Genomic DNA, 15,659 nt, shown 5'->3' with positions numbered 1-15,659 from the left:
ATGTTAAAGAGGTTAGAAATGTGGCAGCTTACCATAGCTTAGGAATAATAACAATAATAGTAACAACAATAATGATAATAATAATAATAATAATAATAATAATAATAATAATAATAATAATAATAATAATAACAATAACAATAACAAGAAGAAGAACTAAAGACTTAAATAACACTGGATAAATCTGACTACTTGTGTAAATTCATAAAGAATCCAAAATATTACTTTATCTGACCTGATTGTTTCCAGTGTACACTGTGGACTGTCCACTGTAGCTGACAGAAGCCTCATCCCTGATTCATGCAGGTTGTTCATACCCAGGTCCAGCTCTCTGAGTCTAGAGGACTGAGAACTGAGGCCTGAGAAAAGAGTTTCACAGCCTGTCTCTGAGAGATAAGGGACGTTCAGCCTAAAAAATAAACAAAATAAAAACTTTGTTATCAAATTAAATAATTTCGTATGTTGAACCTTCACAAGAAAAACAAATGTCAGTGTATATTACAGAAACAAAAAATATTAAAGACTTGGAATTGGCTCATTAAAACAATTATACTCCTAAACAGAAACAGGCGAGGAGCTGGTAGATTAGTTTCCAAATATAAAGATCGGCAATTATTCTGCATAATCAAGGTTCAAGGTTCTAATCCTCATTTATAACATATATAATATATAATAATATATATTAATAATATATATATTATACATATAATGTATATATAATAATAATATATAACTGCAATTGCTGCAGCCTCTAAATATTCACCTGTTTCAGTCGTTGGTGATTCCATCTCAAGTTATTATGTGCTTGCTGCTGAACCATTTATGATTTTCATCTCATGGTAATGTGAAATTGTTGCTTTGTGTTTTAAATATTTTATATCCATCAACCAACTTACAGCATATGTATTCACAATATGAATTTTGATGCCAACATTAAATTCCTTAAAAACTATTCAAGATAAAAGCATATATTTAACAGCATTGTTTTCTCTGTTCTAATTAGAATACTTTCTGGAAAATCCAGATTTTTGGTCTACTCAGACAAGACCATGTACTGACATTTTTGTTTTTGTGGTAAAAATTGTCAGTTTGCTCAATCTAGCATGAAAATCTTCTTTGTGGGTTTTTTTTCCGCATTATTACAACTACATGGTGGCACAGTGATCAGCACTGTTGCATCACAAGATGAAGGTTCCTGGATTAAAATGCATGATCTGCCCTTAACAGTGTGAATTTTTTATTAGCATGTGTTCAAATTGTTTGTATGCTAGTTGCCTGTTAGCATCTAGGACCCTGCTATAAACTGCTGAATAATATAAAGCAGGAGCATCATCACACAGTGTGAATCATAAAAAATAATTTAAAAAAGAAATAAACTAGTGGGTCTGGCTAGTACCAAAGTGAAAAAGTTGTGTCAGAGTGATATTTTAGGATGTATCTGTAACTGTTTGAGTATAAGAGCCCTTTGTTTAAGTGGACTGCTGGACTCCTGGCGAAGGTTTTTCAGGAGGCGTTCACAGGGTCATATCTTGACCGACCTACACACACACCCATTGGATCATCTCATGTGATTTTGGTATGAATAAAAAATGTCACAGATTTTTTTTTTCATTGTTTTTGTATTTAGTTTTGAGGAGTTGATTATAAAACGTCAAGTATAATATACTTCACATAGTGCTGATGATCATTTAATAAAATATATTTAAGTTTTTAAGCCATCACAGGTTACACTGTTTATGTTATAAATAAAAGCCTGAACACATGTTTACTTACAGAGCTTTGTTTGAGGCTTTGACCACTGGCAGCAGCCTCAGAAGAGCCTCCTCTGAAGCAGAGTATTTCTTCAGGTCAAACACATCCAGATCTTTTTCTGATGACAGTAAGATGAAGACCAGAGCTGACCACTGAGCAGGAGACAGTGAAGAGAGAAGTCCTAATGTCATATGCTGTTGGATTTGATCCACTAGAGAACGATCACTCAGTTCATTCAGACAGTGGAACAGATTGATGCTTTTCTCTGCAGACAGATTCTCATTAAGTTTCTTCTTGATGTACTGGACTGTTTCCTGCTTGGTCTGTGAGCTACTTCCTCTCTGTGTCAGAAGACCTCGTAGGAGAATCTGATTGGTCTCCAACGAAAGACCCAGAAGAAAGCGGAGGAACAAGTCCAGGTGTCCATTTGAACTCTGTAAGGTCTTATCCACAGCAGTCTGGTAGAAATGTTTCTCTGCAGATTCTTTTGTTTCACACTTCTGGGTGGTTGTTTGGTTTTTCATTAGATTGACTTCAGAATTGATGAAAGTCAAATGGACATGAAGAGCAGCCAGAAACTCCTGAACACTCAGATGGATGAAGCAGAACACCTTGTCCCGGTACAGTCCTCTCTCTTCTTTAAAGATCTGTGTGAACACTCCTGAGTACACTGAGGCTGCTCTGATATCGATGCCACAATCTGTCAGGTCTGATTCATAGAAGATCAGGTTTCTTTTCTGCAGCTGATCAAAGGCCAGTTTTCCCAGTGACTCAATCATCTTTCTGCTCTCCGGACTCCAGTGTGGATCTGTCTCAGCTCCTCCATCATACTTGACCTTCTTCACTTTGGCCTGAACCACGAGGAAGTGGATGTACATCTCAGTCAGGGTCTTGGGCAGCTGTCCTCCCTCTCTGGTTTTCAGCACATCCTCCAGAACTGTAGCAGTGATCCAGCAGAAGACTGGGATGTGGCACATGATGTGAAGGTTTCGTGATGTCTTGATGTGGGAGATGATCCTGTTGGCCTGCTCCTTATCTCTGAATTTCTTCCTGAAATACTTCACTTTCTGTGGGTCAGTGAACCCTCTGACCTCTGTCACCAAGCCGACACAGCCAGGAGGAATCTGATTGGCTGCTGCAGGTCGTGTGGTTATCCAGAGGCGAGCAGAGGGAAGCAGGTTCCCCATAATGAGATTTATCAGCAGCTCATCCACTGAGGTGGACTTTCTAGGGTCAGTTAGGATTGTAGTTTTGTGGAAGTCCAGAGGAAGTCGACACTCATCCAGACCATCAAAGATGAACACAACCTGGAAGTCTTCAAAGCTGCAGATTCCTGCTTCTTTGGTTTCAGTAAAGAAGTAATGAACAAGTTCCACCAAACTGAACTTTTGGTCTTTCAGCACATTCAGCTCTCTGAAAGTGAATGGAAATATGAACTGGATGTCCCAGTTGGCTTTGTCTTCAGCCCAGTCCAGGGTGTATTTCTGTGTTAAGACTGTTTTCCCGATGCCAGCCCATCCTTTTGTCAGCACTGTTCTGATTGGTTCATCTCTTCCAGGTGAGGCTTTAAAGATGTCCTCTTGTCTGATTGTTGTTTCTGGTCTGTCTGGTTTCATGGATGCTGTTTCAATCTGTATGACCTCATGTTCATCATTGACCTCTGCAGTCCTTCCCTCTGTGATGTAGAGCTCTGTGTAAATCTGATTCAGAAGGGTTGGGTTTCCTGCTTTAGCGATCCCCTCAAACACACACTGGAACTTTTTCTTTATCTTAGATTTAAGTTCACGCTGACAAACTGAAGCAGGAATTCCTGAATAGTAAACATTAAAAACACATCAACAATTAAGTAATGTTTTTAAAAGTGGGCACAAAAATTTCCATCCCACATAGTAATGACTGTATACAAGTTTTTTCATCTTCATTAGTAAACGTTTCATTTATCAAGTACACAGCAAATTCAAAAGTGTTAAATGTTTTGGTGTTAATAGTCTTCTTGCAAAAGTAGAGTTAATTTTACTCTAAGTAGAGTCACATTCTTTTAATGTAACTCTGAGCTGTAAAATGATAGTAGTTAAAATCGAGTGTTAAAAATGAGTGTTTCTATGTCAAATCTGAAGGTGTTACAATGGAAACATTAACTCTTGACCTCTTAACTCTGAACTCCTACAGGGGCTATGACACCAACAGAGTAAATTCACAGACTCCGCCCCCAGCACGGCTCGAATCGAAGCTGAAGTGAAGCCGTTTCAGAACATTTTGCTCTACATATTTGAGTTTTTTGCCATGCTTGGTAAGTCATTTTTTCAAAGATTGTTTCAATTATTTTTATTAGCTTTTACTTCTGTGGCTCTTTGGAGTTGAGACAAAGCTGTGTGAAAGGCATTAGCCATGTTGCTCGGTGATAGCATAATATTCTGTTTTAGCTAGCTGAAAGGTATTGTTTGCGGGCAAATACCACAGCCTTGAAAAAAGCTTGCATGTGAATTTTCAGTCAAACTTTTGGTCAAATACACCTAAAACAATGTGTAGAATGTGAAACGTTGGTATAATGGTGCTACTTGAAGCCTGAAAACGATCGCCCATAAAAACAAAACGAGCAAACAGCAGTAGCAGACGTCCTGACTGGATTCTACGTTAGCATAGATCCCTCCAGAGTTTTGTGCACACGGTTTAGGTAAAAGTTAAAAAGGTTGAGGTTTTACATTTAGTTCAGTATTACCTGTTGCCTGTGTCCTAGTCTTTTGGGAAAATACTTTAGACAAGTAATGGCTCAAAGAGGATTCCTTTTTTTTACTGTGCTGCAATTGTTTACTGGATTATTTGTGCCATTAATTAGTGTCAACTAATTTTTATTCAATATCCACACAGGATACGCTTGTTAAGAGGAATATGGGGGAGAGCAGAAGTGCGTTGAAGTTCCACAAAGGGATGAATGAAGGACATGCATATTGTATTAAAGAAATAAGTGTTGAGAATGCTGTTATTTGCATTTACCAGCTCACCTATGTCAGACCTTTTGATAAACACAATTCTAATGAAAGTGGGAATATGTATAGTGTTACATCTTTCAGAAAATGTTTTGAAATTGTGGTGCACAGTTCAGAATAAATGTTTTTTCAAAAACCATTGCGTCTTTTTAGTAAATGTTTATTTCCAAAAGAAATTTCTAGAAGTTCAGAACAGTAAAATTCCCGCTTTTTAGAATTAATTAGAAGATAACTCTTACGTAGTTAAACTAAAATACTCTTTGAGAGTTAATATATAAACTCTTAACACCAAGTGTTAAATTATCAACTCCAGACAGATTTGGTGTTTAACACTAAATCAGAGTTAACGTACCAACTCTCCAAAAAGAGTTAAATTAACACTCTCTGGTGTGGACCCATATAGACACTTTAATAGTGTTGAAATCAAATCCGACAGTGTTAATTTGGACATGCTGGATTTGCTGTGTAGCTTGAATCTTTAGAGAAATCCCTTACTGCTCTGCAGTTGGTCAGCAAGCTTTTCCTGCTTCATTCTCCTCAGGAAGTTTAGTGTTATCTTTAGAAATGCCTCTCTGCTGCTCCTCGTCTTCTCATCATCCTCCCTCTGATTCTTTAAGCATTCTGGGTAGTCTGAACTGAGAACCTTCTGGATCTTCTTCAGTTCGTTCTTCACAAAAGTGATGATGTTGTTCTCCAGCAGCTGCAACAGAATAGCTTATGAATGACCCAATCAGACTGATGTCATGGAGCCAAACATCAGATCCATGTTGGACACACTGACAATCCATTGGTTCACAAAGTGCAGGATAGAGATTACTGTGAACAGAATGGATATAAAAGAGTATATAGTCAGATATAGCTGGCTCCACGCTCAATGCTCAGCACTCAGTAGTGGTGCGGTTCTTGACCATCCTGCCAATTGTGGTACCACCACTGTCAACTTCAATCTCCTAGATATAATCTCTTTTACAAGTGAGGGGCATCTCTTCCAGCATCTCTTCACTGACTGCAAGTTTGACTTTCTCTGCGTAACTGAGAAATGGTAACAACCCCATGACTTATCTCAATTAAATTAATTCACTCCTCCTGTTTTTTTTCCATCTATCAGCCCTTTGGAACTGGCCGGGGACCTTGCAATAATCTATCACAACAGGTGGAAAGACATACTGGTGTAATGGTTCAAGTGAGCAGCTGGTGTGTGTGGATCCCTTACCGAGCAGAGCCAGGTCCACTCATACCCACCTGCTGCTAATCAGCTGTAATAAGTGCGGATGCATTTAAGTCCACCGTGACCATCTCTTCTTCGCCAGTCCATCAGCTACGTACAGTACAATATGGCCTCAGTTTTTGTGATTAACGCTTCCTCAATTGGGTACTTACCTCGTCTCCTTATGGTCGCAGCTTGCGCTGCTCTAACTCACACCCTCGTGACTTTTTAAAGCCTCGTGCCAGCCTGTCACTCACCTCCTCTGGAAAATATGGATTACCCACACTTTACTTGCCTGCCTTTCTGCTTCCTTCAGTTCACCACCTCCTCAGGTCAGGGAACTTCATTGTTTATCTGCCTGCCGCTCACTCTGCCAGACCACCGTAGCTCACCCCTGTGCATCCCTGCCTGAGCCTGTGTAGAGACACTCCAGTGTGCCCAGTATGAGTTCATGTCAGCTACGTGTTGTTATCTGTGCTCTAAATAAAAACTGTGAGAATTGATTTCTGTCTGGCTATTGTCTGCTTTTGGGTCCATCTCTTGTGAGCCCAAAGCCGATGCAGCATGTGTTATGGTTTCCATAACACATGCTGATGCCAGCTGCCCCATCGGCTGTCAAAGGAGCTCCACCGCATTGCTTCTTCTTTTGCCTTTTTTAAGAAATGTGATCTCCCTGGCACCTGAGCTCTTCTACAGTAAGTTGGGGGTTCCTTTTCCAATGCTACCTAGTGTCTGACCATTCTCTCCGCTCTTTTCCAGATGACGGTGTCAAAACATCTCTTGTGGGCATGCTGATGGGAAAGGTGCTTGCATTGGCTGAGGCATATTTTACCTCTGCCGCTATTGTTCTTCACCAAACTGTTGTTTGGTGAAGAACAATGCATTTTCCAGCACGATGGAGCACCGTGCCATAAGGCAAAAGCGATAAATAAGTGGCTCGAGGAAAAAAAACGCTGAAATTTTGGGTACATGGCCTGGAAACTCCCCAGATCTTAATCCCATTGAGAACTGTGGTCAATTCTCAAGAGGTGGGTGAACAAACAAAAACCCACTAATTCTGACAAACTCCAAGAAGGCATTATGACAGAATGGGTTGCTATCAGTCAGGATTTGGCCCAGAAGTTGATTGAGAGCATGCCCAGTCAAATTGCAGAGGTCCTGAAAAAGAAGGGCCAATGGCTCTTTGCATAAATGTCATGTAATTGTCAATAAAAGCCTTTGAAACGTATGAAGTGTTTGTAATTATATTTCAGTACATCACAGAAACAAATGCAACAAAGATCTAAAAGCAGTTTAGCAGCAAACTTTGTGAAAACTAATATTTGTGTCATTCTCAAAACCTTTGGCCACGACTGTAGAATGTGGGAGAAACATGCTTGCACATGGTTGGGTGCACTGAGATGGACCTCATATTTTTACCTCCCTAACTCAAAGTAACATTATGTGTTGTTTGAACACTGCTTGCTTCATGTATGACAAGACAGCAGCCGTTCAACTGAGCCTTGTAAGGTTGGTGAAAAGTGTAATTATTAAAGGACAAGCATTGTAGAATTCCCAGTGCCAATGTGATCATGAGTTTTTAATTGTCCTGCCTTGAGGTGAATGTTGTTGTGATTTGGCGCTATATAAATAAAATTGAATTGAATTTGAAATGAATTGAACTGAGAGTTTCTGCCGCCTCTTCTCAACCTCTGAATATAACCCATGTTACACCAGCCAGAGAGGGACACCATGGAGAAGTACATCCAGGAGTCCCTGGCAGCTGGTAACATCTGTCAGTTTTCATCCCCGTTACGTGCTGTTTGTTTTTTATTTGTGGCTATAAAAGCCAGATACCTCTGTCCATGCATTTATTACAGGGGATTGAATGAGATTCCCCGTGAGGAATAAATGCCCTCTCTTTCTCATTGGGCCTGAATTTGACACCATCATTAATCACTCAGCAGTCAAGCTAAAGTTTTCATCCTCTCTTTTTATTTATCCTACTTTCCATCCATCCATCCATCTTCATCCGCTTTATCCGAGGCCGGGTCGCGGTGGCAGCAGCCTAAGCAGAGAATACCAGGCCTCCCTCTCCCCAGCCACCTCCTCCAGCTTATCCGGGGGAACACCAAGGCGTTCGCAGGCTAGCCGAGAGATGTAATCTCTCCAGCGTGTCCTGGGTCTGCCCCGGGGCCTCGCCCAGTGGGACATGCCTGGAACACCAACCCCAGGAGGTGCCTAGGAGGCATCCTTGTCAGATGCCCGAACCACCTCAGCTGGCTCCTTTCGATGTGGAGGAGCAGCGGCTCTACTCTGAGCCCCTCCCGGATGGCCGAACTTCTCACCCTATCTGTAAGGGAGAGGCCAGCCACCCTTCGGGGGAAGCTCATTTCCGCCGCTTGTATCCGTGATCTCGTTTTTTCGGTCACTACCCACAGCTCGTGACCATAGGTGAGGGTAGGGACGTAGATCGACCGGTAAATTGAGAGCTTCGCTTTTACACTCAGCTCCCTCTTCACCACGACGGACCGGTGCAGCGTCTGCATTACTGCAGCTGCAGCCCCAATCCGTCTGTTGATCTCCGGCTCCCTTCTCCCATCACTCGCAAACAAGACTCCGAGATACTTGAACTCCTCCACTTGGGGCAGTAACTCATCCCCGACGTGGAGTGGGCACTCCACCCTTTTCCGGCTGAGAACCATGGCCTCAGATTTGCAGGTGCTGATCCTCATTCCCGCTGCTTCACACTCGGCAGCGAACCATTCCAGTGAGAGCTGGAGGCCTCCACCAGATGAAGCCAACAGAACCACATCATCTGCAAAAAGCAGAGATGAGATTCTGAGGCCACGCCTAGAAATCCTGTCCATAAAAATGATGAACAGAATGTTCATCAGGCCATTTACCATTAAAGATGATTTTCCCGAGAATAGGACATATAATGAACGGGTAGGGGACCTTTTTGACTTTTTATGGAGCTGACCCCACACTGAAAAAGTAATTCAAAGAGGTAAGCATCTCTCAGTTCTGTGATGAGCAAGTTTTCTTCCCTTGCCACTCGAGCAGGAAAAGCCCTCCTACCATTCAGCACTGCCTACCTCTGTGAGTGTGACTTCTCAGCTCTGGTTTAACTGAAGACAAAACAAAGTTGCTTGTGATTATAGAAAAGGCATTCGTAGTTCTCCCATAAAGCCAGACTAAATGTGGCGGGAGTAGCTGTGTTCATCAGGGTTTCTCCAACGCATCTGTACTCCAACCTCATCAGTTGGAGTACTTAAGGAGCAGCGTGGCAGCTCTTGGGTGTTGGATTGTTGTCTCAGCCTCAAGTTGGAATTAATCAACCATCTTTTATTTACCAATTTGATAATCAAGGACTTCCTCCTCCTCTGCTTCCTGCAAGTTCATGACGCTCTCTGACCAGCCGCCCTCAGTCTGGAGTTATCAAAGCAAGCAAACTCTCTAACGAATTCCTTGTGAACATTTTTGTATCTCCTGAACTATGCTTCTATCAGTCGTTAACTTCATTCTCTCCTCTTCTCCCTCTATATATTTCAAGTTTCCTATTCATTGTGCTTTCTCATCTCAGTGTTATGCTGGATATTTGTCCTCACTGTAAATAAACCCCTTTCACTGCAACAGTGTCTGTCTGAGTGATCTGCCATCACTTATGTAAAACCAACACCTGTTGATTATACAGCACACGAACTGCATACAACTGGTCACTTTCTTTTTCTTAAATGTTAAACTCATTCTTTATTACCAAACTCCATCATCTTTCATTCTGCAAAAGTAAGGACATCGATCTTAATTATCTGTCCTCTAGCATCGACTACCTCATGGACATTCACGAGTTCTCCACCTTTGAAGAGCTGGTTTCCACATGGTATTTTAACTCCCTTTAAAAACAGATGTTTCCTTTTCTGGACACTAGTTTACACTTAAATTACCTCAAACCAAATTTTAACCTTTTTTATATTTCTATCTTCACTTTTTTTTTGTTCATCTAGTGTACAATATTCTTCGGTATTTTGAAAGGTTACTATGAATAAAATGTATTATAAAAAGCAGTTGTTGTTTATGTACAAACCATAAATATGGAGTCCAGGTGTGTTTCTGTCTGCCCAGCAGCATCACTACTGGGAACCTCTGAGCTCTCCTGGTCAACACTGTAGAGGAATTATGAAGAATTGGTTGTCACTGTACCAGACTTACAATCTGCTCAAAAATGGAAAAAACACATTTGCAATAAATGTGGCCAGTTTGGTTGTTTAAATTTACTAAAAGGTTTTTTATGCTTATCTTATTGTATTGTATTTTTAGAGGTTTTCCCAAGAGAGCAAAAATTATCATTCAAATTATACTCAGGTATCCTGCCACTGTTAATTGATAATTACCACCATTGTATTTTTATATTTAGATTTTTTTTTTCAGTTTATTCTGGAAAAACACCTGAGTGGAAGTTCCTCCCTACACTGTGTTTGAAGCAAAGTACAAAGAAGACACCTGCTGGAGCAGCTGGAGTCCTAGAGACACTCAGCCTAACACCTAAAACATCCATTCTTTACACTCTGACTGCTGTGTTTGTGGAAACACTCCAACACACACCGCTTCACATATGAAAATAGATATTTGTGTGAAAAAGAGCTGAGCTGTCGTTAAACATGATGGAGGATTTATTTACAAACACTGAGTCACAACAATGTTTAAACACACATCAGGAGAACAGAGGACTGATTTAAAGTCATTAATGACTTTATTTGGTGTTTACAAAGCAGAGATTTGTTTCTATTCTAACATGATCTATTCCAGGACAGTAAGAGACAGTTTAATTGGGAATGACGTGTTTGCACTGCAGTTTTTATCCAATAACATCAAGCAATTAAATAAGCTCTCAAAGAATTCATGTTATTAACAGCTCACCTCTCTACAGCAGACACCGGCTGCACTTTAAAACCTGTGACTGCATCTTTCGACCGGTCACTCTTTAATGACACACAGCTGGGTCCAGGTTCTGGTCTACTTTCAGGTTCAGGTCCAGCAGCTCTCCCATAGATCCTGTTAGAGAAGAAAATGTGCTTTCCATTTGCTGCCACAGAAGCTGAGGAAGACTTAGAATACCTTCATCATCCCAAAGAGAACCTGGATTGCAGGCTGAGCATAAGCAGAAGGAAACTTCAAAAACTAAACCTAGACAGGCATTTTCTAACTGGATGCCCTAAAAAACAGACAGTTTGAACTACAAACACCCGCCAAAAAAAAATAAAAAATAAAAAATAAGGTTTAGGTTTAATCCAGAGCTGTGTCAACTGCAAGTTAGTCTGCATTGGTACCTTTAGGGTTCACCTAGATATCTTCAGCTGCATTTCAAACTCTGATTACAACGAGTCCACTAAGCTATAATATCTTAATGTAATTTGAATGGATACAAATTCATCCAGTTAATTACTGAATATTATTATTAATATTATTGATTGATTTTCTAACTAACCAAGGGCATAACCAATCAGAAGTGGAGAATTAATGACAGACAAAATGTAGGGATTCATAAACTTCCTGTAGGAATCTCTAGGGATCAGGAAGAGAACTTCATTGAATAGATCACCTCTGTGAGAGTCTCCACAGTTACTTTGTTCTGTGTTGAAGTGCCAGCAGTTCTGGAAACTTGCTGTTAGTTTGATTGCAATGGAGGTGTACAGTGTCAGTCAGTGTGCATGTGTACATGTGTATTTAATGGTTTGCCTTTATTTTACTACTTTCTACATCAGTGTTTCCCAACATTTTTAAGGTACGGCACATACTATAAGTTAGAAAAATAACAGCACACCACCAATCAAAAATGTCACAAAAAGCACATTGATAACTTTTCCCCGTGCACCAGGGATAGAGGAATTGGCTCGTTTTGTCCCCATTATACATTTTTTGCTTTTATCGGACAACTGCCCATGACTTGATCTCAGTCAGAATTTTCTCCATCTCACCTGCTGCTTTGTCTCACTTCCAGAATGACTATTATGTAATTTCTTCCCTGTCTTCTTCTGTTTTATTGGCAGTTGGCAACTCATTTAATTAGAGCGGGTAATTGTACTGCCCTCTAATGGAAGAGAATGTAATTGTTCTGCTTGTTACTCGCACCTGTCGTGTAGAGTGCTAATCAGTTGGAACCAGATAATTTTCCATGACACCTGATCATTTTCTCACGACACACCTATGAGCTCCGGCACAGTGGTCTCAAACCTGCAGGACATCAGCCCTCAAGGCCTGCAGTTGCCTACACCTGTCCTACAGAGTTGTATTTTAGAATCCATGAAACAAAAACAAAACAAAAAAAATCAACATTCAAGTCAGACACCGAAGCGATTGCTAATAAAGAGTTCATGCTATTCACAGCTCACCTCTTTGCGGCAGATGTCTGCTGGCCTTTAAAACCAGTGACTGCATCTTTAGACCGGTCACTCTTTAAAGAAATGCAGCTGGGTCCAGGTTCAGCAGGTCTCCCATAGATCCTGTTAGAGAAGAAAACTGTGTTTTTCATTTGCAGCCACAGAAGCTGATGAAGACAGAATACCTTCCTGATCTCAAAGAGAAACAGATTTGCACGCTGAGCATGAGCAGAAGGAAACTTCGAGGCCCAAACGTAGACGTACAAACCTAGGATCCAGAACTGAATTCAAAATAATAATCAGGCCCCATTTTATCTTAATGACCTTGTAGTACCATACCACCCCATTAGAGCACTTCACTCTCGCACTGCAGGGTTACTTGTTGTTCGTAGAGTATTTAAAAGTAGTGTGTGTGTGTGTGTGTGTGTGTGTGTGTGTGTGTGTGTGTGTGTGTGTGTGTGTGTGTGTGTGTGTGTGTGTGTGTGTATTCAGGAGAGAGACACTTCTTGCACACTATCTTCACTTTTAAGGTTAGGGCTGGATCAGGTGACCCTGAATCCTCTCTCAGTTATGCTGCAACAGCTGTAGGCTGCTGGGAGATTCCCATGATGCATTGAGGGTTTTTTTTTCTTCAGTCACCTTTCTCACTCACTATGTGTTAATAGACCTCTGCATTCAGTCATACTGGATATCAATCTCTGGCTCTCTTCGACAGCATGTCTTTTATCCTGTTTTCCTTCTCTCACCCCAACCGGTCACTGCAGGTGGCCCCTATGTAATTCTAATCTTAACTATTATAAAGAACATCTTCTTAAACTGCTTCATGAGCCACCATTATTCTTTATTGCTGCTCATTCTGTATATCTATGACACACCTCCACTTCCGTAATCATACTCACCCCATTGCCACTACGGCAAACCCCTAGGGACAATAAGCACGGAGTGTACAAATTGTACAAAGTGTACAAATTGTAAACAATGCAAAACGCCCCAGTTTGAGCACTCAGGTAGCATCAAAGCATTGGGCCGTATAGTGTGAGACCCTGCATCGTGACCTACGAACTTCTAACCCCTGCAAGTCAATCGTACAGTTTGAGCAGAAGCTGGATAACGTGACTGAAACAATCGCACTGTGTGTGCCCAGCTTAACCGGTCGCAGCAGATGGCCCCGCCCCTCCCTGAGCCTGGTTCTGCTGGAGGTTTCTTCCTGTTTAAAGGGAGTTTTTCATTCCATTGTCACCAAAGTGCATGTTCATAGGGGGTCATAGGGGTTGGGTTTTTCTCTGGATGTATTATTGTAGGGTCTGCTGTGTAATATAAAGCACCTTGAGGCGACAGTTGTTGTGATTTGTATAAATTAAATTAAATTCCAGTGGTGAAAAAGACTCTAAATATATATATTGATGGTTCTGATCGTAGCTGTATCATATTATTAAATATGTGAGATGATCACAAGATATTTATTTTTTCTCTCACTGTTAAAATTTTATTTGTGAAGAAGTTCATGAAGTCATTACTAGTTAACGTTAAAGGCATTGTTGGCTCGATAGAGCTCTGAATTTTTGTCAGCCTGGCTACAGTGCTGAAGAGAAACCTGGGGTTGTTCTTATTTAGTAAGATCTTCTAACTTTGCAGAGGGCTTTCTTATAAAGCAAGAAACTATTTCTCCAGGTTAAATAATCATCTTCTAAATTTGTGACATGCCATTTCCTCTCCATCTTATGAGTTTTTTGCTTTAGGCAGTGTGTTTGAGAATTATACCACGGAGTCAGGTACTTCTGATTTGAGGTCTTATTTTTCACAGGAGCTACAGTATCCAGAGTCGTACGTAGTGAGGAGGTAAAGTTATTAACAAGATAATCGACCTCTGTTGGGGTAGCATTCAGGTAGCTGCTCTGCTCTGTGTTGGTACAGGGCATTGAAGATGATAACAGTGGGTGGATTATACTCATAAACTTAGTTACAGCGCTTTCAGAAAGACATCTACTGTGATAAAGTCTACTCTCCACCACTGTGTAATCAATTATTGTAAACGTAAATGTTATCAGGAAATGATCAGACAGCAGAGGGTTTTCAGGAAACACTGTTAAATGTTCAGTTTCTATGCCATATGTTAAAACAAGATCTAAAATGTGATTAAAGTGGTGGGTGGGTTCTTTTAAAGTTTGAGAGAAGCCAATTGAGTTTAATAAATGCCATGTTGAGGCTGTCATTTTTAGCATCTACATGGATGTTAAAATCACCCACAATAATTATTTTATCTGAGCTGAGCACTAAATCAGATAAAAAGTCTGAGAAATCAGACACAAACCTAAGCCCCAGGTTGATGTTACTAACTGCTCACCTCTCTGTAGCAGATGCCTGCTGGCTTTTAAAACCCGTGACTGCATCTTTAGACCGGTCACTCATTAATGACACGCAGCTGGGCTCAGTTCCAGGTTTGAGTCTCTGGTGTTTCCTGAAAAAGTTCAAATCATCAATGATAGCCTCATCACATATAAACTGATATTATTGACATGAACTCACTCTTTCGCAGATGACTGTTTTTGTTCAAATGTGTTAATGAAATCTTTCACTCGGTTCCTCTCATAGCTGAATTCCGGTCTACGTCGGTCCCTGTGAGTAATGATGGAGACGTGATGTGAGTGCTGAGCTGTGACATGGAGAAGAGTCATGGACAGCTAGAGATGGTCATCTCACCTCTGAGTGGTTTTAGAGGGAGGGACTCCCTCCTCTCTGTCCTCACACTGATCCATGCTGCTGAATTCACATACACATCAGCTCACACACACTTTCTACCTTCACCTAAAGGGGAAACACAAATCATTCATGTGCACATCAAATAGGTGCTGCAGAGGTCATGTCTCATGTTATTGTACTAACATCAACTCCGTCTGAGACACAGCTTACATCAGTTCACTACAAGAAGTGTCTCAAAGACCCGATTTCAGCCACTGAATCCCTCCATTACTGTAGTCCTACAAAGCAGCAGGTCAGACATGACTGTTGAAATGGCAGAGAGCAGCTTTATTGTTGTTACAATGTCCATGACCAAGCTGACTGCTTACACAATGTTCATACTCTAACTGCTAACTGCTTCTATCAGCTTTTTTTTTAGTTATCTCCCTTGGCAGACACTTTGTTTCTAAAGCTGTGATTGGCTGATTAAACACCATGCTTCCATCTTCTGAGCATCTGCGCCTTTCATTTCTTTTTCATAGGTTGGTTTCTGGCTGACTACAACATCCACCATAAACAGAGGGAACCACTGTGTTCCTGTCATCTGTCCATCTCCATCCACTCTTTGACAGTGGGTGGATTTTTTTCAGCACAGTTACATCACTATCTTGCTCA

At 40.9% G+C, this 15,659-nt stretch overlaps 1 protein-coding gene across 10 annotated transcripts in view; it reads right to left on the bottom strand.

Moving 5' to 3' along the window:
* Positions 1 to 15,073, bottom strand: part of LOC146634797 (neoverrucotoxin subunit alpha-like) — a 120,734-nt gene extending 105,661 nt beyond the window's left edge. For 2 of the 10 annotated variants that reach the window (XM_085378511.1, XM_085378543.1), the window contains exons 1-2: positions 5,235 to 5,286; positions 1,774 to 3,562 (exon numbers count right to left, since the gene is read on the bottom strand). In XM_085378511.1, coding sequence (XP_085234637.1) covers positions 1,774 to 3,562; positions 5,235 to 5,271 — 1,826 coding nt within the window. In that variant the 5' untranslated portion in view covers positions 5,272 to 5,286. Of the gene's footprint in view, positions 1 to 235; positions 410 to 1,773; positions 3,563 to 4,505; positions 4,546 to 4,693; positions 4,730 to 5,234; positions 5,440 to 10,012; positions 10,092 to 10,845; positions 10,981 to 12,317; positions 12,429 to 14,649; positions 14,764 to 14,831 lie in introns of those variants that run through there. The other 8 variants (XM_085378471.1, XM_085378463.1, XM_085378487.1 and 5 more) reach the window with 8 other exon arrangements.
* Between the last annotated feature and the right edge of the window lie 586 nt (positions 15,074 to 15,659).

This window comes from Diplotaxodon limnothrissa, linkage group LG3, assembly GCF_057381915.1.
Source record: "Diplotaxodon limnothrissa isolate DT_005_m linkage group LG3, D_limnothrissa_male_GT1.1, whole genome shotgun sequence".
NCBI lineage: Eukaryota > Metazoa > Chordata > Actinopteri > Cichliformes > Cichlidae > Diplotaxodon > Diplotaxodon limnothrissa.
This window is presented reverse-complemented; position numbering and strand designations above follow the sequence as displayed.